Here is a 24418-nt window from a genome sequence, read left to right as displayed (position 1 = left end):
TGTGCAACAAGCCACCACAACACTATACATATATATATACACCATGCCTGGCTAGGATTGCAGTTTTGAAGCCAGCCTCACAAGGTTAGTGAGGTACTTAGCAACATGGCAAGACTCTGTTCCCAATAAAATATATATATATTTGTGTGTGTGTGTGTGTGTACTTACAGGATATAAGTTTTAAAATAAAGATTGTATCTGGGTGTGGTGGTGCATGCTTGTAATCCTAGTATGAGGGAGGCAGAGACAGGAATATCATGCAGATCCGAAGCCAACCTCAGCTACTTGGTGAGACCCTGTTTCCAAATAAAATATAAAATAGGTCTGGGGATGTAACCTGGAGATAGGTAGTCCCTGGGTTCCATCTCCAGTACCACAAGTAATAAATAAATATAAAAAGAAAGATGGTGGGTTGTCCACATGGAGCTAGAGGTCCATCCAGTAAGTAGTTAGATGGTTTCTGGTTTTTTATTTTTTATTTTTATTTATTAATTTATTTTTGCAATTCTGGGGATCTATTGCAGGTCCTCACCCATGCGAGGCAAGTACTCTGCCCCTAAGCCACATCTCCAGTCCTTTTATTTATTGAGCCCAGGGGCAATCACCACTGAGTTATAACCCCAGCCCTTTTTAATTAACTTTTTTTTTTTTTTTTTTTTTTGAGGCACTGGGGTTGGAACCCAGGGGCATTCTACCTCCGAGCTACACTGCCAGTCCTTTTTTTATTGTTTATTTTGAAACAGGGTCTCATTGAGTTGCAAAGGACCTCACTAAGTAGCTGAGGCTGGCCACGAACCCGGATCCTCCTGTCTCAGCCAACCAAGTACTAGAATTATAGGTGGGCATCACTATACCTGGCTCATTTTTTCAGTTTTGAGACAGTCTTGCTAAGTTGCCCAGGCTGTCCTTAAATTCATGATCATCCTGCTACAACTCTGAAATAATTAGGATTATACGTGTGTACCACCAGGCCTTGTTTTCTACCAGCAAGTGTTTTCCCAGTAACAAAGCTGAGTGATCTTTTTAAAGATGGTATTTCTTGCTGGGCATGGTGGATCACACTCGTAACCCCAGCATTCAGAAGCCTAAGACCAGAGGATCACGGTTCACGGCCAGCCTCAGCTACTTAGGCCCTCTACAACTGAGTTAGACCTTGTTTCAAAATAAAGAAGAAAAAATAGGGCTGGCAGTGTAGCTTGGTTGTAGAATGCCCCGGCTACTACCGCAAAAAAAAAAAAAAAAAAAAAAAAAAAGATGGTATTTCAAGATGTTCTAAGTGGCAGCTCATCAGAGTACCCTATCTTAAATGTTATTATTTTGCAAGTACTAGGATTACAAGTGTGTGCCACCTTGCCCTGCTAAAATACCTTGTTTTATTATGGTATTTCCCACATCTTTACCAAACAAAGCAGACCCAAAATACAAAAAGAGAAGCTAGATTCCAGAAGTATATGTTTTGAGACAGGAATTTTAATTAAAAAAAATTTTTTTTGGTATCAGGTGTGGTATTGCATGCTTGTAATTCCAGTACTTAGGAAGCTGAAACAGGAGGATCACAGGTTTGCAGCCAGGCTCAGCTGTCCTTAGTGAGGTCCTCTGCAACTTAGTGAGACCTGTTAATCTTTTTTTTTTTTTTGTACTGGGGATGAAAGGAACCCTTGGGCATTCTACCTCCGAGCTACACCCTCAGCCCTATTTTTTATTATTTTTATTTTGAAACTGGGTCTTACTGAGTTGCAAGGGGCCTAAGTAGCTGAGGCTGGCCAGGAAACTGCGATCTCCTCCTTTCTCAACCTCCCAAATGCTGGGATTACAAGCGTGTACCACCACAACCGGCAGCTCCACATATTTTTAACTTCTTACCCATCAAAAGGTCTGTACCATCTCCACTGAAAACCACTGATCCAGAACTAACAATAAACACAAGCAGAATCAAAAAATGCAATATATGTAAAGCAGTGCAGTGCTTAAATACTGGTGAATTCTTTTCATAGAAATTGGGATTTTGAAGCCAGGTGTAGTGGTGCATACTTGTAATCCCAGCATTCGGAGGCTGACACTGGAGGATCTGTGGTTCACAGACAGCCTCAGCTACTTAGGCCCTCCGCAACTTAGTGAGAGCCTGTTTCAAAATAAAGAATAAAAAATAGGGCAGGGGTGTAGCTCAGAGATCAAATGCTTCTGGGTTCGATCCCCAGATCCTAAAAAAAGAAAGAAATTGGGATTTTGACCCAGCGTGCTCACCTGTAATCCTTGTACTTGTGAGGCTGAGACAGGAGGCTCTCAGGTTTGAAGACAGCTTTAGCAATTTATCAAGGCCCTCAACAACTTAGTGTGGCCCTGTTTCAAAATAAAAAAGTAGTTCTGGGGGTGTGGCTGGAAGGTAAAATGCCCCCTGGGTTCAATTCCTAGTACCATAAAAAGGAAAAAAAAATTTTAAATTTGGGTTTTGTTTTTATATACTGAGGATTAAACCCAGAGGCATTCTACCTCCCAAGTTATACCCCCAGCCCGATTTTATTTGGAAAAAGGGTCTCGCTAAGTTGCAGAGGGCCTAGCTAAATTGCTGAGACAGGTTTCGAAACTGCAATCCAATCCTCCTGTCTCTGCCTCCCAAATACCGGGATTACAAACGTGAACTGCCACACTCTAGCAAGGCCCTGTTTCAAAATAAAGAATAAAGAGCAGGGCAGAGGATGTAACTCAGAGGTCTAATGCCCCTGGGTTCCAGTCCCAGACCTGCAAAAAAAAAAAAAAAAAAAAAATAGTCTAAAAGTATACATTTGAACTCCATCGGCCTAGCAACGCCCAGGCAGGCCTCTCTTTGTTCCTCCCAGGTTCGACTCCAAGTGGCCCCGCCCCCCGCGCCGCGGCCCGCGTTTCCGGTCTGGGCCTGAGCGGCGCGCGGGCCGGGCCCCGCCCCGGCGCTGAGCTGTGTCGTCACTTCCGGCTTCCTTTAGCTGCTAGCTCCGGAGCGCGAGCTGTGGGGATTAGCGTGAGTCCCGAACTCCTCGGAACCATGGTGAGCTAGGGCTTCAGCCCTCTGCCTCGGCCCTGCCCGCGCCGCGCCCTGCGGCCCCGCCGCTCCCTCCGGCCTCCCAGCGTCGCAGGCCCCGGCGGCTGCCCTCAGGATCCGCCGCACATGGCGCGGGCCGCGGCGTGGGCCTGCGCCGGGGACAGCCACGGGCGCCGGCCGGGCGGCCGGGGGAGCGGCGGGCCGGGGTCTGCGTCGGCTTCAGATTCGGCCTTTTCACATCTCGGAACCACGGGACCCCGGCCTCAACCTGAGCAAAGAAGTTTCTAGTGCCCGGGCGGCGCCGCCCTCCGCCTGGGCGGGGCCTGGAAGATGGAGGCGGCCGCCCTCGGCCGCGGACCCGCCGCCCCGCCGGGCCGGGTAGCTCCGGGTGGCCTGAGTGCCGCGCGGGGCACCCAGTCTTTATGTGTGTGATTTCTATTTCGGGCGCCCCCTGTAAATCCTTGCCTCTTTCCGTTATGAATCCTTCATTTGTCTGAATTTATTATGTCAGTAAATTTTTCGCTTGATCCCTACTTGTAAATGCAGCGGAAGGCGCATAAGTATATGTGTTAAAGAGTATTTGTATTAAAATGAAGTTTGTCTCTTTTTTTTTTAAATTAGGCGTCCCTTTCCCTCGCACCTGTTAACATCTTCAAAGCTGGAGCTGATGAAGAGAGAGCAGAGACAGCTCGTCTGGTAAGCCCGATCTCCCTCATTACTTTAAAGATTGTGCTTTTCTGTATGATTGTGACATTCTGATATCTTTGATTTTTTTTTTTCTCCAGTCTTCTTTTATTGGTGCCATTGCCATTGGAGATTTGGTAAAGAGCACCTTGGGACCCAAAGGCATGGTAAGAAAATGCAGTTTTTGTTTGTTTTAATGGGATCTTGCTATGTTGTCCAGGCTGGCCACAAATAAAAAGTTGTAATATTGTTTTAAGCCCTTAGTGAAAATATAATTAATAACAAATTTTAATGCTCCTTAATATTTAAAGTTTAACTTCTAATTATAGAAGTAAGGTAAATACTTATTGCTAAAAATAAAAGTCCTCCAGGATCACCATTTCTAATCTTAGGCCTCTCTCCATTGGCAATCTGAGTTATCATTTGGGTATAATTTTAGTACTTTTTTGTTTATTAATTTATTTGTGGGACTGGGAATTGGGAGGGGCATTCTACCTCCAAGTTATACTGCCAGATATTTTTGTATTTTTGTTTTGAAATAGGGTCTTGCTAGGTTGGTGAGGCTGATCTTAAACCTGTCATCCTCCTGTCTCAGGCTCCCAAGTATTAGGATTACAGGCTTGTGCCACCATGCTTCCCTTTAGTTCTTTTAAATTTCTTTAAGTGAAGGTAGAGATTCTATGTCTTCACTAACTGTCAAGTAGTCTTTTGTTGTTGTTGTTGATACTGGAAATTGAACACAGGAGCATTCTACCTTTGAGCTATATCCCCAGTCCATTTCTATTATTTGGAAAGAGGGTCTCACTGGGTTGATAAGAGTCTCACTGCTTGCTGAGATTCTTGATCCTCCTGTTTCAGCCTCCCAAGTACTGGGATTACAGGTGTTTACCTCCTTGCCAGTCAAGTAGTGTTCTGTAGCTTTATTGTATTTTATTGATGGACACTTAAGTTTCCATTGTGTTTTCTGTTAAAATGCTGAAACAAATCTAGGGAGGTCTTTATTTTTCCTGTGTATGTAGTGTTTCTACGCATAGATGCCAAGGTGTTTTTTTTTTGTGTGTGTGGGTTTTTTTGGCGGGTCTGAGGATGGAACCCAGGGGCATTTGATCTCCGATCTACACCCCCTGCCCTATTTTTTTTTTTTTCTTTATTTTGAAACTGGGTCTCACTGAGTTGCAGAGGGCCTCACTAAGTAGCTGAGGCTGTCCGCGAACCGCTGAACCTCTGGTCTCAGCCTCCCGAATGCTGGGATTACAAGCGTGCACCACCACGCCCGGCTCGCCAAGGTTTGATTGTAGTGTATAGGCACTAAAAAACATTATTTGGCCAAATAGTCATCCTCATTGTTTATGTGCTAACATTGTACTACTGAAAGTACTGATTGATGCATGCATTCTTGAAGATGTGTTTATATCTTAATTTGAAACAAACATGCTCCCTTTAGGATAAAATCCTTCTAAGCAGTGGACGAGATGCCTCTCTTATGGTGACCAATGATGGTGCCACCATTCTCAAAAACATTGGTGTTGACAACCCAGCAGCTAAAGTTTTGGTTGGTGAGTGAAGATACTGTTTTGTTGAAATTTTGAAATACTTTGTTTGTTTCTGTGGTACTTGGGATGGAACCAGGGGCTTTCTACCTCCGGGATACCCCCCCCCCAACCTATTTTATATATTTTTTGGAAACAGGGTCTCACTAAGTTGCTGAGAGCCTCACTAAGTAGCTGAGGCTGGCTTTGAGCCACCTGTCTTAGCCTCCTGTTTCAGCCTCCCAAGTGCAGGGATTAAAACAAGCACGCACCACCATGTGTGATAATACCTTTTTTTTTTTTTTTTTTTTTTTGTGGGTCTGGGGATGGAACCCAGAGGCATTTGACCTCCGAGCTACACCCCCCTGCCCTTTTTTATTCTTTTCATTTTGAAACGGTCTCACTGAGTTGTGGAGGGCCTCACTAAGTAGCTGAGGCTGTCCGCAAACCACGATCCTCCTGTCTCAGCTTCCCAAATGCTGGGATTACAAGCGTGCACCACCACGCCAGTTTGACAATACCTTATTTTTAAAAAAAAAAAAAATTTTTTTTTTGCAGTATGAGGGTGGAACCCAGGGGCATTCTACCTCTGGGTATACCCTCAACCCTATATTTTATTCTTTAAAAAGTGAATAAAAAAGCACCACTACACCTGGCTTTTTTATTCCTTTTTATTTTGAAACAGGCTCACTAAGTATCTGAGGCTGTCTGTGAACCATGATCCTCCTGTCCCAGGCCCCCAAATACTGTGCTTACAGGCGTGCATCACTATGCCTGGCTGAAATACCTTATTTTCTAATAGGCTATATTGCCTAACTGCACTTTTGTAGTACTGGGGATTGAACCCAGGGGCATTCTATCTCTGAGCTACACCCCCAGCCTTTTTTTATGAGTTTTATTTATTTATTTATTTATTTATTTATTTATTTATTTTGGTGGTACTGAGGATGGAATCCAGAGGCATTCTATCTCTGACCTGTTTTATTTTTTTGTTTTGAAATGGGGTGTTACTAAGTTGCTGAAGCTGGTCAAGAGCCTATGATCCTCCTATCTCAGTCTCCCAAATACTGGGATTACAGGCATGTACCATCATGCCCAGCTCGTCACTTTTTAATTGTCATTATTGAAATATAAGCTTCATAACTGCCATGTAATTATTGGTGGTTATCTTGGTTCATATTGTGCTGCTGCAGTGATTGAAGATTGTTTGGTTTATGATTCTGGAGGCCAAGGAAGTCTAAGATCAAGGGAAGCTATCTGGTGAGAGCCTTCTTACTGTGTCATAATATGGCAGAGGCATCATATGGGTGAGAGAGAAAGGTAGCGATTGTTTGAGGATTAAGTTTCTAATAGATGAAATTAAGGGCACCATATTCATAGCATAGCAGTGGTAGAACTATAAAGTTTGTCAAGAATTCTAGATGGGGGAAGAGTTAGATTGGTGATGGGTATTTTTGGAGATTAGTAAACTACAGAAAAATAATTTTGAGTTACTAATATTTTTCCTAGATATGTCAAGGGTTCAAGATGATGAAGTTGGTGATGGCACTACCTCTGTTACTGTTTTAGCTGCGGAATTACTAAGGGTAAGAGCAGCTCTAACGTTAGTTTTTTTTGTTGTTGCCACTATGGTTTTGAATATCAGAAGTAATCAAGCCCATTATAACTTTTATTTGTATAACCATTTATTAATAGGAAGCCGAATCTTTAATTGCAAAAAAGATTCATCCACAGACCATCATTGCAGGTTGGAGAGAAGCTACAAAAGCTGCACGGGAGGCTCTGTTGAGTTCTGCAGTTGATCATGGGTTGGTATACCTAAATACTACTGTTGTAAAATTCAACATGGAGAACACCGAAAGGCGTGTACAAGTATAAGTTTGTTGCCTCACCCCACCCAGTAGTCAAATCCACCTCATCCTCCAGAGACAGCCCCCAAAGTTTGAGTTTCTGGTCTTTACTGTAATCAAAATAAAACGTGTATAGAAATAGCTTATTACTGTATATGGAGTTCCTTGGGTTTGCCTTTTTTGGGGGGGTACTGGGGATTGAACCCAGTGCCATTCTACCTCTCAAACCTGTGATCCTTCTGTCTTGGCTTCCCAAGTACTGGAATTACAGTTCTGTATCCCTGCACCTGGTTTTCATTAGCCTTTTTTCTTAACCTGAATGTTGATAGTTTTTGCTGCATTAGTTTAAATTATGCCTTTAAATACATAATAATTGAATAGTTGACTAGTTAATTTCCTTAACCTGTCTATGATTGGAGATTTGGAGGGGTTTTTTTTTTTTGACAGTTTTTAGCTTTGTAATATAAAGTTGTTACCCTAGAAGTAAAATTGCTGTGTCCAAAGGTAAGTTTATGTTTTAAGACATTTCATATACAAACAAGCCTTTGGAAATTATTTCTATTATCACAGTACTAATTTCCCTATGTTCTTGACATTGATATTCTTTTTTGTGTGTGATACTGGGGGCAAAACTGCCTCCAAGGTACAACCCTAACCCTTTTTCATTTTTTATTTATTTATTTATTTATTTATTTATTTATTATTTATTTATGCAGTACTGGGGATGGAACCCAGGGGCATTCTACCTCCTGGCTATACCCCGAGCCCTATAATTTATTTTATTTTTTGGTGGTACTGGAGGTGGAACCCAGGGCCTTTTCTACCTCTATGCTATACTCCCAGACCTACTTTATTTGGAAACAGGGTCTCACTAAGTAGCTGAGGCTGACTTCGAACTTGTGTGACCCTCCTGTCTCAGCCTCGCAAGTGCTGGGATTACAAGTGTGCACCACCACACCCGGCCCTTTTTTTTTTTTTTTTTTTTTTTTTTTTTTTTTTTTTTTTTTTTTTAGAACAGGGTCTCACTGAGTTTTCAGAGATCCTCACTAGCTGAGGTTGTCCTTGAACCACAATTACAAGTGTGAGCCACCACACTTGATATTCTTTTGTTTGCTTGTACCTTCCCCTTTTGGCAGTTTCATAGGGGAAAACATTCTTTAATTTACATTTTTGGATTACTGGTAAGGTTTAGATTTTTTTCTTATGACTCCTAAATACTACTTTTAGTAGCAAAAGTATTTGTTGACTTAAGATATATAAGTAGATTTTGAAAAGTATAGTTGATATCTATGGCTAAGCTTTTATAACATGCACTGTTTTTGTTGTTTTGGTTGGTTTTATTTAGTTCTGATGAAGTTAGGTTCCGTCAAGATTTGATGAATATTGCAGGAACGACATTATCTTCAAAACTTCTTACTCATCACAAAGATCACTTTACCCAGTTAGCTGTAGAAGCTGTTCTTAGACTGAAAGGCTCTGGTAATCTGGAGGCGATTCATGTCATCAAGAAATTGGGCGGGAGTCTGGCAGATTCTTATTTAGATGAAGGTATGTATGTCAGACATGGGAAAGAAACTTTCATCAGCTCCTGAGGGCTGAATACTGAGGAAAACCTGTTTCCAGTTAGCCAAAACCTGTGACACTTGACAGAAAACTTACCCTTAGCTGGGCATGGTGGCATATGCTTATAATCTCAGCATTTCACTTGTAATCTCAGCATTCAGCAATCGGGAGGCAGAGCTTAGAGGATCATGGTTTGTGGCCAGCCTCAACTACTTAGTAAGGCTCTCTGCAACTCAGTGAGACCCAGTTTCAAAATAAAGAATAAAATACAGGCCTGGGGGTGTAGCTTGGAAGTAGAATGCCCCTGGGTTCCATCCCCAGTACTACCAAAAACCTTAAGGACCAAGGATATTGTAGCTGGGTTCAGTACTGGGGAGGGTCAGACAGTATTACAGGTTTGAGGCCAGCCTTAGCAAGACCATGTTTCAAAACAAAGGGTTGGGGGTGAATCCAGAAGTATTTATGGCTAGTGTCAACCATAAGCAGTAAACAGGTAGTCACTGCCCTAATGAAATGCTTTATAGAATAGGTTCCAGAAGTTTGGTAAATTGAACTTAAATGCATTCTGAATTATTTAATACTATTATTATGTTTATTATAGGCTTCCTGTTGGATAAAAAAATTGGAGTAAATCAACCAAAGCGAATTGAAAATGCAAAAATTCTTATTGCAAATACTGGAATGGATACAGACAAAATAAAGGTACATAACTATATTTCTTGAAGTTCTAATTGTCAGTTGCTATAAACTTGGGAATCAGGTACACTAAAAAACTTAAAATACATATATACACACATACTTTTGATAATCTTGTTTATGAAAACGTTGAGAGATTCTTTGGGACTCTTGAGAAATGAGAGCTGGGTGTGGTGGCTCATACTTGTGTACTTGGAAGCCTGAGACAGAAGTATCACAGGTTCAAAGCCAGCCTCGGCAACTTAGCCCTTCAACAACCTAGTGAGACCCTGTTTCCAAATAAAAATCAAATTGGCTGGGGGTGTGCCTTAGAGGTATAATGTCTCTGGGTTCAATCCCCCATACCAAAAAATAAAATAGGTCTGGAAGTGTAGCCTGGAGTAGGCCTTTGTGTTTTATTTCCAGTACCACAAAAATAAAAGGACTAGGGTAGAGGGGGTATTCAGATGTAAAATGCTTGCAGGTTTGAGATGAGTCTGGAGGATTGTAGCTTGATGATATAGTTTCCTTGCTTCAATCCCCAGTACCACACATACACTGACACACATGCACATAATAATGAAACCCGTGCTGTGCTTATTTTTTTTCTTTCTCTTAGATATTTGGTTCCCGGGTAAGAGTCGATTCTACGGCAAAGGTTGCAGAAATAGAACATGCAGAAAAGGAAAAAATGAAGGAGAAAGTTGAACGTATTCTTAAGCATGGAATAAATTGCTTTATTAACAGGTCTGTGTGATCTAAGAAATGGCTTTTTTCTTATGAAAATACTTTATATTGAGTTAGTTATTTGTTATCTAGAAACTGCTATAAGCCAGGCATGGTGGCTCACACTTGTAATTCCATTACTTGGGAGGCTGAGACAGGTTTGCAGGTTCGCAGCCAGCCTCAGCTACTTAAACCCTCCACAACTTAGTGAGACCCTGTTTCAAAATAAGTAAAATAGGACTGGGGGTGTAGCTTGGAAGTAGAATGCCCCTGGGTTCAACCCTCAGCACCAAAAAAATGAAAGAAAGAAAGAAACTGCTCTACATATTTTTACTTAAAATGACATATTCATAAATCAGATTATGATTAACCTATACTTTACTAGAGTAGGATAATTATAACTGTGCTGTAACATAAGTTTTGTGGATGTCTTCCCAGTCTGTTATCTCAGTACCTTATTGTACTGTATGCAGTTTCTTTTGATGATGTAAAGTGAATTAATTATGGTAGGTTGCTTGAACATAAGGACTGAGTTATCTTGGTTCTTGATATAGTAACCTAGATGGCTACCAAGTGACTGGTGGGCAGGTAGAATATACATTGTAGATACACTGGACAAAGGAATGATTCACATTTTGTACAAGAATGGGCAGAGCAATGCAAGATTTTATCGGGCTACTCAGACAGGGCATAATTAAAAACCAATTAATTGTTGATTTCTGGGATTTTTGGACCGAAGTTGACTATAAGTAACTGAAACTGAGACAGTGAAAGCACAGAATTTTAAGAACCTTAAAATGCTTAAAAGTAGCTTTCTGTGAAGCTTTTCTGTGTGTATTGAGGTACTAAAGATTGAACCCAGGGCATTCCACCCCTGAGCTACAACCCCAGCCTGATTTATTGCTTCATTGATTTATTGTGGTACTGTGACTTGAACCTAGAGGCATTCTACTTTGAGCTACACCCCCAGCCCAATTTTTTAATTTATTTGGAAACAGGGTCTTGTTAGGTTGATGAGTCTTACTACTTGCTGAGGCTGTATCCGAACCTCTGATCCTCCTGTTTCAGCCTCCCAAGTACAGGGAATATAGATGTGCACCACCACACCCAGCCCTATTCATTTATTTATTTATTTATTTATTTTAATTTTTTTTTTTTAATTTGAAACGGAGTCTCAGTTGCTGCTGAGGGTTTTGCTAAATTGGTAAGACTGTCTTTGGACGTGCAATCCTCTCACTATGGTACTATGTCCAGCTTACCTTTGTTTTTGTTTGTTTGTTTTTTGTGGGACTGGGGATTGGAACCAGGTGGATTTTACCTCCGAGCTACACTGCTACTCCAGCCCCTTTTTTTTTTTTTTTTTTTTTTTTTTTTGTGGTACTGGGGTTCCTGGAAGCCCTTCTACCTTAGGGCTACACTCCCAGACCTATTTTATATTTTTATTTGGAAACAGGGTCTCTTAAAGCCAGCGCGGCTGACTTCGAACCTGCGCGATCCTCCTGTCTCTGCCTCCCAAGCATGGGGATTACAAGCGTGTGCCACCACGCCCGGCTTTTTTGTATTCTTGAAACAGGGTCTAACAGCTGCAGCGGCCTCACTAAGTAGCTGAAGCTGGCCACAAACTGATCTTCCTGTTTCAGCCTCCCAAATGCTGACATTACAAGTGTATGCCACCACGTCCAGCTCGGCTTACTTTTGTGTGTGTGTGTGTGTGTATGTGGTACTGGGAATTGAGCTTAGGGACATTCTACCTATAAGCCACATACTCAGCCCCTTTCATTTTTATTTTTTTGTTTTAAAACGGTCTTCCCGGGTGTGGTGGCCCACATTTGTAATCCCAGCTTTTGGGAGGCTGAGACAGGAGGATTGTGTAGGTTTGAAGCCTGCCTCAGCTATTTAGTGAGGTGTTTTTCAACTCAGTGAGACCCTGCTTCAAAAAAATAAAGAATAAAAAATAGGTCTGGGGGTGTCACTTGGAGGTAGAATGCCCCTGGGTTCCATCCCCAGTACTTCCAAAAATAAGAAAGAAAGAATTAAATAGGGCTGAAGGAGTAGCTCGGAGGTAGAATGCCCCTGAGTTCCATCTCCAGTACTGCCAAAAAAAAAAGTAAATAATAAAACAGGGTCTTGCTAGGTTGCTGAGAGTCTTGCTAAGTTGTGGCTGGTCTCAAACCTGGAATCCTTCTGTCTCAGCCTCCTAAGTACTGGGATTATAGGCATGCACCACCATACTCAGTTATTAAAACTTTTTTTTACCATTTAATTTTATTGCCATAAAGTATATGAACATGGGTACGTTTTTTACTTTATTACTGCTAAGTTTCCTTCTGGAATGATGAGACTAGTTTATAGTCAGTAGTAATGTGACAGTATAATTAATGATTGTTTTTAACGCTTACATGGATGTGTTACTATTACGTTTTAATTATATAGACAAAAATGTCCACTTTCTCTGATTTTCATTTCTTTGATTTCTGTTGAGATAAAAATGTTTCCATGTTAGTAAATTTAATGTAGCTTATCTTGAAAAGTGACAGTTTTGAGCATAATGTTTTTATGTATTTTATTTGTAGGCAATTAATTTATAATTACCCTGAACAGCTCTTTGGTGCTGCTGGTGTCATGGCTATTGAACATGCGGATTTTGCAGGTGTAGAACGTCTCGCTCTTGTCACAGGTTAGGATAAAAGACACTTAAGTACTAGTAAACATAATAAGCAGTTTGGGTTTATTAGAATTATCTGTTGCTGTGAGTAATTCATTGTTGAAACTGTGAAGAAATCCCTTTAAGGAGCTTAGATTCTAAGCATTCTGAGATTTGGATATAAACATATACATATATATTTATGGTACCAGGGATTGAAGTTGGGCATTCTACCTCCAAGCTACAACCTCAGGTACCGAGATTACAGCATACACCACTTGCCCAGCTAATTAACATTTTATTTATTTTTTTTTTTTAACAGTACTGAGGGTGGAATCCACGGGTTTTTCTACCTCCCGGCTATATTACCAGACCTATTTTATGTTTTATTTGGAAACAGGGTCTCACCAAGTTGCTGAGAGCCTCACTAAGTAGTTGAGAGCCTCACTAAGTAGTTCAGGCTGGCTTCGAACCTATGCGATCCTCTTCCTCAGCCTCCCAAGCGCTGGGATTACAAGTGTGCTCCACCACAGCTGGCTCTGCTAACATATAAAAACCAACTATACTCTACTGAAAATTCAAAATCTCAGACTTTCTGAATATCAGTATGACACCACAAGTAAAAAATTCCATACTTGAACTCTCATGACTTGAACTCTCATACTTGAACTCTCAAACTGCAGGTGCACTTAAACAAAATTACTTTCAGAATGATTTTTTCTTTCTTTTGGTGGTACTGGGGTTTCTGGAAGCCCTTCTACCTCTGGGCTACACTCCCAGACCTATTTTTATACTTTTTTATTTGGAAACAGGGTCTCTTAAGCCAGCACAGCTGGCTTTGAACCTGCGCGATCCTCCTGTCTCCGACTCCCAAGTGTGGGGATAACAAGTGTGGGCCACCACACCCAGCATGATTTAATTTTTGTATTGAGACTAGGTCTCACTGAGTTGCTTGGGCTGGTCTCAAACCTGCGATCCTTCTGTCTTAGCTTCCCCTAGTTATTTTGATTTATTTATTTTTAAGTTGTTGTTATTATTATTATTATTATTATTATTATTTTGTCATATTAAGAATGGAACCCGGGCATTCTACCTCCAAGCTACACCTAGGTCAGCTCTATTATTTTATTATTTATCTTTTGCAGTACTGGGGAAGGAGCCCAGGGGCATTCTACCTTTGAGCCTGACCCCCCAGTGCTATTTTTATTCTTTATTTTGAAATAGGGTTTCACTGAGTTGCAAAGGGCCTCACTATGTAGCTGAGGCTGTCTGCAAACCTGGATCCTCCTGTCTCACCCTCTATTATTTTATTTTGAAACAGGGTCTCATTAAGTTATAGATGGCCTAAGTTCCTGGGGCTGGTTGAAAACCTGAGTTCTTCCTGTCTCAGCCTCCGAAGTACTATGATTACAAGGGTACGCCACTACAATCTGGCTTGGTTATTTTTAACACAGGTTGAATATTTCGGATAAGAAATATTCAACCAGAAGTCTTTCAGACTTTGGATTTTTTATGAATTTGAAGATTTTTGCTTTAATGTAATGGGATACCTTGGGGATGACATACGTAAGTCTAAATATGAAATTTAGTTTTCATGTATACTTTATGCACAGTCTGATGGTAATGAAGGTAATTTTGTGTGTGGGGGGGGTTACTGGGGGTGGAACCCAGGGGGCATTCCCTCTCAAGCTACTCCCCCAGCTCTCTTTTTTTATCCTTTATTTTTTGAAACAGTCTCACTGAGTTGCAAAGGGCCTCTTTAAGTACAGTACAGTTGGTTTTTAAAATATTAGCTGGGCAAGTGGTGCATGCTTATAATCCCAGTACTTGGGTGGCTGAGACTAGAGGATCATGGGCTTAGTGCCAGCCTCAACAATTAATTACTTTATCTTTTTTTTTAACAGGGTCTCACTAAGTTGCAGAGGGCCTCACTAAGTGTCTGAGGCTGGCCAAGAACCTGGATCCTCCTATTTCAGCCTCCCAAGTACTGGGATGCCCAGCCAGCCTCAAGAATTTAGTCCCTCCACAACTTAGTGAGATCCTGTTTAAAATAGGGCTAATAGGGCTGGGAGTGTGGCTCAGGTAAGAATGCCCCCAAGTTCAGTTCCCAGCTCCCAACACACACAAAAGTTATTTATATGTTATATGTCTGTTATTGCTTGTTAGAAAACAAATTTTAAACTTTGCATGCATTTAATTAATATTTATGTTCCTAGGTGGTGAAATTGCCTCTACCTTTGATCATCCAGAATTGGTGAAGCTCGGAAGTTGCAAACTTATTGAGGAAGTCATGATTGGAGAAGACAAACTTATTCACTTTTCTGGGGTTGCCCTTGGTGAGTGATTACATAGATAATGGTTTGTGTTTATAAATCCTTGCTAAGTTCTTTTGAAATGAAAGAAAAAATATTGTAGTACTAGAATTTGTAGAATATGTTATCTTGTAAGTCTTAACCCTTGAAAACATAATGTTCTTTTTCATTAGCTGGTCACTGAGACTTAAGAATAATATGTTTTAATTTCAGGTGAGGCTTGTACAATTGTTTTGCGTGGTGCCACTCAACAAATTTTAGATGAAGCAGAAAGATCTTTGCATGATGCTCTTTGTGTTCTTGCCCAAACTGTGAAGGATCCTAGAACAGTGTATGGAGGAGGTAAGTATTAAACACTTTTTGTGTTTGTGTGGTACTGGGGATGGAACCCAGGGGCATTCTACCTCTGAGCTACACCCCCAGCCCTATTTTTTATTCTTTATTTGGAAACAGTGTCTCACTGAGTTGCAGAGAGCCTCACTAAGTAGTCTAGACTGTTCATAAACCTCAGTCCTCCTGTCTCAGCCTTCCAAATGTTGGGATTAAAAGTATTGTGCCACTACGCCCAGCTTTTGAACACTTATTTCTTAAAGTATTGTGTCACTCATAGTTTTATTAGTTCTTGTAGAAACTGTGTTTTATTTTTGTGTGTGTGGCACTGGGGATTGAACCAAATGACACTTTACCACCAAACTATATCTCTAGTCCTTTTTATTTTACTTATTTTTTTGGTTGTGTTTTTCACATTACTGGGGATGGAACCCAGGGACATTCTACTGTTGAGCTACACCTCCAGCCCTATTTTTTATTCTTTATTTTGAAATAAATTTTGCTAAGTTGCAAAGGGATCTTAAGTAGTTGAGGCTGTCTGTGAACTATTATTCTACTGTTTCAGCCTCCTAAATGCTGGGATATCAAGCATGCGCCACCATACCCGGCAGTCCTTTTTATTTTTTGAGATTGGGTTTCCCTGCATTGCCCAGGCTGGCAACAAACTTCGGATCCTTCAGCCTCAGGCTCCTGAGGGGCCATCATGCCGGGCCTTTGCACTTAATTTTAAAATGCTTGATCTATCTGAGGTGGTGTCAATAATACAGGGCCTTGGTGACAGCTTAATGCAACTGTATTTTATTGAAATTTCAATTGTAGGATGTTCTGAGATGCTGATGGCTCATGCTGTGACACAGCTTGCCAGTAGAACACCAGGCAAAGAAGCTGTTGCAATGGAGTCTTACGCTAAAGCACTGAGAATGGTAAGCTAATAAAGATAAGAAATCTGAACTTAAGTTTTGTGGCTGTTGACAGTTTAAAAATGAATTCATTTTTCTGGCCTAGATAGAAAATGGTCACATCTTTAAGAAAATGAACTGGTTTGCATCATTTTAAAAATTTGATTCTTTATGTGTAGTGATTAAAAGGAAGCAGATATTGTTTCCAAGTGTATAATTTTAAGAAGCTACCTTTTTTTGTGTGTGTGGTACTGGGGTTGGAACCCAGAGGCTTTCTACCTCCGGGCTATACTCCCAGACCTTTTTTTTATATATATATTTTATTTGGAAACAGGGTCTCACTAAGTTGCTGAGAGCCTCACTAAGTAGCTGAGGTTGGCTTCGAACCCGTGTGATCCTCCTGTCTCAGCCTCCCAAGCGCAGGGATTACAAGCGTGCGCCCCCACGCCCGGCTAAAAAGCTACCTTTCTATGTAGAAGTATATGAATGGTTCTTAGAATAGTTAACTTTTTTTTTTTTTTTTTTCATTTTATAGTTGCCAACCATAATAGCTGACAATGCTGGCTATGACAGTGCAGATCTGGTGGCACAGCTCCGAGCCGCTCACAGTGAAGGCAATATAACTGCTGGACTGGGTAAGAAATAAGTGGAACTTTATAGTAGTTGTTAAAAGTAACTGTCTTCAATTTTATTTCTCTTTTTGGAAGATAAAAGTGTTCATGATAACTGTGTAAGACTCATGTGTTTCTAGTAGCTATTATATGTTCTGAGAAAATGTCTTAACATATTTTCACCATTATCAGAGATGTAAAACTAGTTAGAAGATTTGTAATTAGTTTGGTATATAAGGATACACAAATAATGCTTATATTCTGAAGTGTAAACTACTATATTAAAAATGAGTTTTGCTACAGGCGTGGTGGTGCATATTTATAATCCCAGCATTTTGGAGGCTGAGACAGGAGGATCCATGTTCGTGAATCCTCAGCTACTCAGGCCTTTTGCAACTCAGTGAGTCCCTGTTTCAAAATAAAGAATAAAAAATTGGGCTGGGGCTGTAGCTCGGAGGTAGAATGCCCTTGGGTTCCATCCCTGATACCACCAAAAAAAAGTTTTGAAAGCCAGACATAGTCGCACACGCTTATAATCCCAGTTCTTGGGAAGCTGAGACAGGAGGATCACAAGTTCAAAGCCAGCCTCGCCAATTTAGCAAGGCCCTCCACAACTTAAGTGAGACTGTGTCCCATTAGAAATAAAATCGGGCTGGGGTAGAAATCAGAGGTAGAATGCTTCCGGATTCAATCCCTAGCACAAGACACATGCGCACTCACGCATGCACACACATACATTCTTGAGGCCAGGAGTTGTGATGCATGCTTATAATCCCAGTACTTGAGAGGCTGAGACAGGAGGATCAAGTGTTCATGGCCAGCCTCAGCTACTTAGTAAGGCCCTCTGCAAATTAGACCCAATTTCAAAATAAAGAATAAGAAATAGGGCTGGAGGTATAGCTCAGGTAGAATCCCCTAGGTTCAATACCCAGAAATGCAAAAAAATATATATATTTTTTTTAACTGAACTTATTTTGAGACTTCTTTTTAGGAGGTACTAGGTATTGGGGTATTCTACCTCTGAGCTACACCCATGGTCCTTCTTATGTCATATTTTGAAACAAGGTCTCCTTAGTTGCTGAGGCTGGTTTCAACTCTTTGATCCTCCTGTCTCAGTCACTCAAGTACTGGGATTACAGGCATGTGCCACCATGTTCAGGTACTTTGAGACATTCTTGAATACAGATCTCTATAGATAAAAAGCTTATTAAATTCATAAGAAAAAAATTTTGACAAGTTGTATAGGACATTATATAACTGTCTCATAATTCTGTCATTGAACAAGAAAGCCAGTTAGTCATTTTTCAAAAGATGAAGATAGGGATTCTCATATAAATAAAAATTTATAGATGACTTCTAAAATTTTGTCCAGTTAGATGACATAGTAGTTATTGTTAAAACATGGTGATGCATGCTTGTAATCCCAGCATTTAGGAGGCTGAGACCGGAGGATTGCGGTTCACGGACAGCCTTAGCTACTTAGTGAGGTCCTCTGCAATTCAGTGAGACCCGGTTTCAAAACAAAGAATAAAAAATAGGGCAGGGGCTGTAGCTCAGAGGTCGAATGCCCCTGGGTACCATCCCCAGACCCGCCAAAAAAAAAAAAACCCACAAAAAAAACATTTTCTGCAATAATTTTGTATATAGGTATAAAGATAAGTAGAAAATTAAGTGATATAGAAGTATTTGACATTGTTGTTCTCTATTAATATAGGTAGTCAGTAGTTGACCCTTTATTTATTTACATATTTATTTTTGGTACTAGGGGATGAAACCCAGGGGCATTCTACCTCCGAGCGACACCTCAGCCCTATTTTTTATTCTTTATTTTGAAACAGGGTTTCACTGGGTTTTAAAGGGCCTCAGTAAGTACCTGAGGCTGTCCTCAAACTGCGATCCTCCTGTCTCAGCCTCCTGAATGCTGGTATTACAAGCATGTGCCACCATGCCTGGCTAACATTTTATTTTATCTTATTTTATTTTATTTTTGGTGGTACTGGGGTTCCTGGAAGCCCTTCTACCTCTGGGCTACACTCCCAGACCTATTTTTATATATTTTTTGGGAAACAGGATCTCTTAAACCAGCGAAGCTGGCTTTGAACCTGTGTGATTCTCCTGTCTCTGCCTCCCAAGCATGGGGATTACAAGTGTGTGCCACCATGCCTGGCACTTTTTATTTTCTTAAAGGTGTGCCTTGGCTTATTTATGGTGACATGCTAACTAACTCAAATAGTTTGGAATTATTATCTGTTTTTTATAATAGGCTCAGTTTTGTTATGAATGATTAAAGATGTTTTGACATCTTAGTTGTTAACTACTTATTTAGTAAATACTTTGTCTTTTCAGATATGAAGGAAGGTACCATTGGGGATATGGCAGTATTGGGTATAACAGAAAGTTTCCAAGTGAAGCGGCAAGTTCTTCTGAGTGCAGCTGAAGCAGCAGAGGTGATTCTGCGTGTGGATAACATCATCAAAGCAGCACCAAGGTACTAGAGTTCTTGCAGTTCTCAAGAAAAATTAACACTAGAACAAAAAAAATAAGGAAGCTCTATTTGACATTTTTCTAGTTAAAAGTATTATACAACTTAGTTAAAACAGGTAATCAAAATTCTTGGGTTTTTAAATTCAGAGACACTTAGAGGGAAAGACAGGATTAAAGCCAGGCGTGATGGCACACACATGTAATCTCATTTCTTGGGAGACAGGAGGATCACAGGTTCAAAACCAGCCTCAGCAACTCAGTGAGCCTCGCATTGGTTTAGTGATTCCCTCTTTTGAAAAAATAAATAAATAAATAAGCTGGGTGTGATGGCGCACTCTTGTAATCCAAGCATTTGGGATGCTGAGACAGGAGGATTGCAGTTCGTGGACAGCCTCAACTACTTAGTGAGGCCCTCCGCAACTTAGACCATTTCAAAATAAAGAAAAAATAAAGCAGGGGGTGTAGCTTGGGGGTCGAATTCCCCTGGATTCTATCCCCAGATCCAGGAAAAAAAAAAAAAAATAGGATTTGGGATGTAGCTCAGAGGTAGAATGTCCCTGCGTTTAAGGCATCGATAGCTAAGGTAGCTCTCTCAATTGAAAGGGCACATAAAGTGCCGGGATTGGAGTAGCACATAGCTTGGGAAAGGAGCTGGGATGTTGTAGTTAGAAATCATGAGTTTGTTCTCCTCTGTACACTTCACATAGATATTCTTAAGCACACAGTTTGCAAGGTTTGTTCTTATTCTAGCAACTTAATTTCTTTTAGAAAGGCCATCATACAAAAATGGCTAAGTGAAGATTTAGCTAATAATTACATGTTTGTATTAGTCATCAAAAGCACTCATTTTAACTGTTATGTTGTTCTAAGGAGATGAGAGTGTATAGTAGCTTGGACCAAAAGATAGTGAAGATGATGATAAGGGATTAGTTATGGATATATTGGAATGAATCAGTAGGTTTGATTATGAGTTGGATACAGGATGTGAGAGGAAGTAGAATTAAAGATACTTCAAAGTTTTTGCCTGAAGAAATAGGAATTTCAGCCAGGCATGGTGTCACACCCCTGATATCCCAGTGCCTGGGGAGGCTTAGACAGGAAGATCCCAGGTTCATGGCCAGCCTCCGCAACTTAGGTCCTCCACAACTTAGTAAGACCCTGTTTTCCAAATTAATGAAATGGGGTTAGAGGTTTAGCCTGGAGGTAAAATATCCCTGGGTTTAAAATTTCACTTTTCTGAGATGGGGAAGGCTCTTGAAAGAAGATGGGGCGGGCTGGCTGGCTGGCTTGCTTTTTTCAGGTTTTCAACCTCCGAGTGCTACACTTCCTGCCCTAATTTTTATTCTTTAATTTGAAACTGGGTCTCACTAAGTTGCGGAGGGCCTCACTAAGTAGCTGAGGCTGTCTGTGAACCACGATCCTCCAGTCTCAGCTCTTCAAATGCTATGATTACAAGCATGCGCCCCCACACCCGGCTATAAAATGGGAGTTTCTTTTATGGTCATCTTTGTGTCTTTTGATAGTACGTTTCTGGACATCTAGGTATGTCTTGATAGGACAGTTGGATCATTGAGTCTGTAGTTTAGGGGAGAAACTATTAAAACTTAGGAGTTGCTATACATACAGTATTTGAAATCAGGAGACCACCTGAGTCTGCAAGAGTGCATGTTTATTTTTTTATTTTGTGGTACTGGGGATGGAACTCAGGGGTATTCTACATCTGAGCTACAACCCATCCCTATTTTTTATTCTTTATTTTAAAACAGCGTCTCACTGAATTGCTGAGGGCCTCACTAAGTAGCTGAGGCTGTCTGCAAACCTCGATCCTCCTGTCTCAGCCTCCCGAATGCTGGGATTAAGTGTGTGCCATCATCCCTGGTGAGAGTATGTATTTATAACAAAGAAGGCAAGAGATTTTAAGGACTGAGTGCTGGAAAATTCCTATAATAAGCTTGAAGATTCAAATAGCCAGAAAAGGACATAAAAAAGGAAGGAATACATGTAAGATATTGCTAAAACTGGGTGAGGTGTGAAGATTCATTATACCCTCTCTGCTCTTATATACATTTGAAGCTCCTCCACAATGCAAGATTTTAAAGATGGGGTAGGAGGGCTGCCGCCGAGGTAGGAGGAAAATCAAGGGTGTTGGTAGCCCAGAAACCAAATGAAGAACAAATGGTAATCTACCAAAATGATGATGGGTCAAGTAAGATCAGGATTTGTCTTAAGAATTAGATTTAGCCACACATAGGAACTGTTGGTAATTTTGACAAGCATTTTTGACAAATTGTTTTGATGGAGCAGAGCCTTAGGAGACTAACAAGATTTATAGACTATGTTTTGTTGTGAATGAGATAGGAGAGTGGGCTAGTATTTAGAAGAGTAGTGGACCTTACTGTGAAAACAGTATTTCAGTGGGAGAGGTTTAGTTAGAGAAGGGTAATAACATGCAGAAGCAGCACAGTCTATATCAAGTAGTGGAGAGATCTAGAGAAAGAATTTATTTTAGGTAAATCTTCATTGCCTCCAATAAGAAATTACACCCTTAACCTGGGTGTGGTGGCGCACTCTTATAATCCCAGCATTTGGGAGGCTGAGACAGGAGGATTGTGGTTCACAGACAGCCTCAGCTATCTCATGAGGCCCTTTACAACTTAGTGAGACCCTGTTTCAAAATAAAAAATAGGTCTGTGATGCAGCTCAGAGGTAAAAAGGCCCTGGGTTTCATTCCCAGTACTGCCCAAAAAAAGGAAGAAGAAATTACTCCATTAGGCTGGGCGTGGTGGCAGACATTTGTAATCCCAGCACTTGGGAGGCTGAGACAGGAGTATTACACAGCTTCAAAGCCAGCCTGAGCTACTTAAACTCTCAGCAATTTAGTGAAACTCTGTCTCTAATTTACAAGGAACGTCTTTGTGTAGAACCATTGTAATCCCTGCGCTTGGGAAGCTGAGACAGGATGACACAGGTTCGAAACCAGCCTCAGCTACTTAGTGAGGCTCTTAGCCAGTTAGTGAGACCCTGTTTCCAAATATAAAATAGGTCTGTGAGTATAGCCCAGAGGTAGAAAGTCTCTGGGTTCCACCCCCAGTGCCACCAGAAAGGGGGGGGGGGAGGGAGAGAGAGAGAGAGAGAGAGAGAGAGAGAGAGAGAGAGAGAGAGAGAGAGAGAGAGAGAGAAAAGAACCCCTAGTAACAGTAACACACACATGAAATGACAAATTCAGTCTCTAAGAAGGCAGTTAAAGTTGTTTCTTTAATGCCTAGTGGTAGCCGGTTAATATTTTTATATATATCTTGATTAGCATCCTAGTTCCCTTTTCTGTAAGCAGCTGAGGTTGAAAAGTTTAATAACTTCAAATCCATTCTTGGGCTTTCTCAGCTTTCCTGCACTTTGCTTCCTAAGTCGTGTTTCTCAAGCTTTAGCTTCTTGAGCTAGCATGACTTCATGAGCAAACATGAAGCTAAAAAATCTCACAAGTACCTTTACTAACATCCTCTCTTCCCAAGATTCTTATATGCTCTTAGACTGTGTAGTCACCATAGAATGAAAGATGCAAGGGTTACATTTGTCATAATAAATTGAGTTACCCAGCCAGGCGTGGTTGGTGCACGCTTGTAATCCTAGCGCTTTGGAGGCTGAGACAGGTTTGTGCAGGTTCAAAGCCAGCTTCAGCTACTTAGGCTTTCAGCAACTTTAGTGAGACCCTGTTTCCAAATAAAGTATAAAATAAGTCTGGAAGTATAGCCCAGAGATAGAAAGACCCTGGGTTTCACCCCCAGTACCACCAAAATTAAAAAATAGAGTTACCTACCCAATCATTGGCTTATCTGTTGTCAGGTGCTTTTTGTGTGTGTGTGGGTGGGTATTGGGGATGGAACCAGGGGCTTTCTACCTCTGGGCTACACTCCCAGACCTATATTTTATTTGGAAACAGGGTCTCACTAAATTGCTAAGAGCCTTACTAGCTGAGGTTGGCTTTGAACCTGCCTGATCCTCCTGTCTCAGCCTCCCAAGTACTGGGATTATAAGCATGTGCCACCACATCCAGCTTGGCAGGTGCTTTGATCCAGATATTTTTATCTAGAATCCCCTGTGTCTGGCCATTTTAAAAAGTAATGTTTGTTTGTTTGTTTGTTGGTACTGGGGTTCCTGAAAACCCTTCTACCTCCGGGCTACACTCCCAGACCTCTTTTATACTTTTTATTTGGAAACAGGGTCTCAAGCCAGTGAGGCTGGCTTGAGACCCTGTTTCCAAAAATATAAAATAGGTCTGGGAGTGTAGCCTGGAGGTAGAAGGGCTTCCAGGAACCCCAGTACTACCAAAAAAAAAAAAAAAAGTAATTGACTAATTTAGTTGAATTTTCTAACATATTAGTGACAAACATGAATTCACATTTTTCTGGAGAATATATCTTTGTTAAGTAGGTTGTTAGGATGAGAACTTGAGAACTGCTAATTATATGCCTTCACATTCCACATAACTGAAGAACCTTAGTTGTGAGGTTAGTGTATTCATCTTACAGAAAATTAGGATAGAGAAGCTTTAGTAGCATCAGAAATTTAGCTGAGTATATATGTAGTGTAAAACTTGGTAAAATTGTGCTTTCGAGCCCAGTATGATGGCACATGCTTGTAATCCCAGTAGGTGGGAGACTGAGACAGCAACATCACAGGGCCTGAGTGAGCCTTAGCAACTTAGGAAGGACCCTGTTTCAAAAAAGGGAGGGGAGTGGCTGGGCATGGTGGCGCATGCTTGTAATCCCCTGGAAGGCTGAGACAGGAGGTTCACACAGGTTTAAAGCCAGCCTAAGATATTTAGTGAGGCTCTCAGCAATTTAGTGAAACCCTGTTTCCAAATAAAGTATAAAATAGCCCGGAGGTAGAAAAAAACCCTGGGTTCCACCCACAGTACCACACAAAAAAGGGGGAGGGGTTGCTCAGAGGTGGAACACCTCTTTTCAATCTCTAGTATCAAAAAAAGGAAAAATAAAATTATGCTTTCCATTTTTCACTAATGATTTTTCTAAAAATATGTTTCTCTTTTTTTCAACCCCCTTATAGGAAACGTGTTCCTGATCACCACCCCTGTTAA

The 24418-nt window shown here is 40.9% G+C and overlaps 1 protein-coding gene across 1 annotated transcript; it reads left to right on the top strand.

Moving 5' to 3' along the window:
- Positions 1 to 534: 534 nt before the first annotated feature.
- Positions 535 to 24418, top strand: CCT2 (chaperonin containing TCP1 subunit 2; the record flags this gene model as incomplete). Its single annotated transcript, XM_080704832.1, has 18 exons — positions 535 to 541; positions 2838 to 3022; positions 3111 to 3389; positions 3638 to 3712; positions 3802 to 3867; positions 5145 to 5256; positions 6739 to 6815; positions 6925 to 7037; positions 8425 to 8627; positions 9244 to 9344; positions 9937 to 10064; positions 12617 to 12720; positions 14904 to 15023; positions 15213 to 15341; positions 16149 to 16252; positions 16764 to 16863; positions 19186 to 19327; positions 24388 to 24418. The coding sequence occupies 18 exons, from the start codon at positions 535 to 537 to the stop codon at positions 24416 to 24418; spliced, it is 2076 nt and encodes a 691-aa protein (XP_080560958.1).

Source organism: Muscardinus avellanarius (genome assembly GCF_963383645.1).
Source record: "Muscardinus avellanarius genome assembly, chromosome: 11".
NCBI classification, from domain to species: domain Eukaryota; kingdom Metazoa; phylum Chordata; class Mammalia; order Rodentia; family Gliridae; genus Muscardinus; species Muscardinus avellanarius.
Note: the sequence above shows the minus strand (reverse complement) of the source record. Positions and strands in the feature narration are given on the sequence as shown.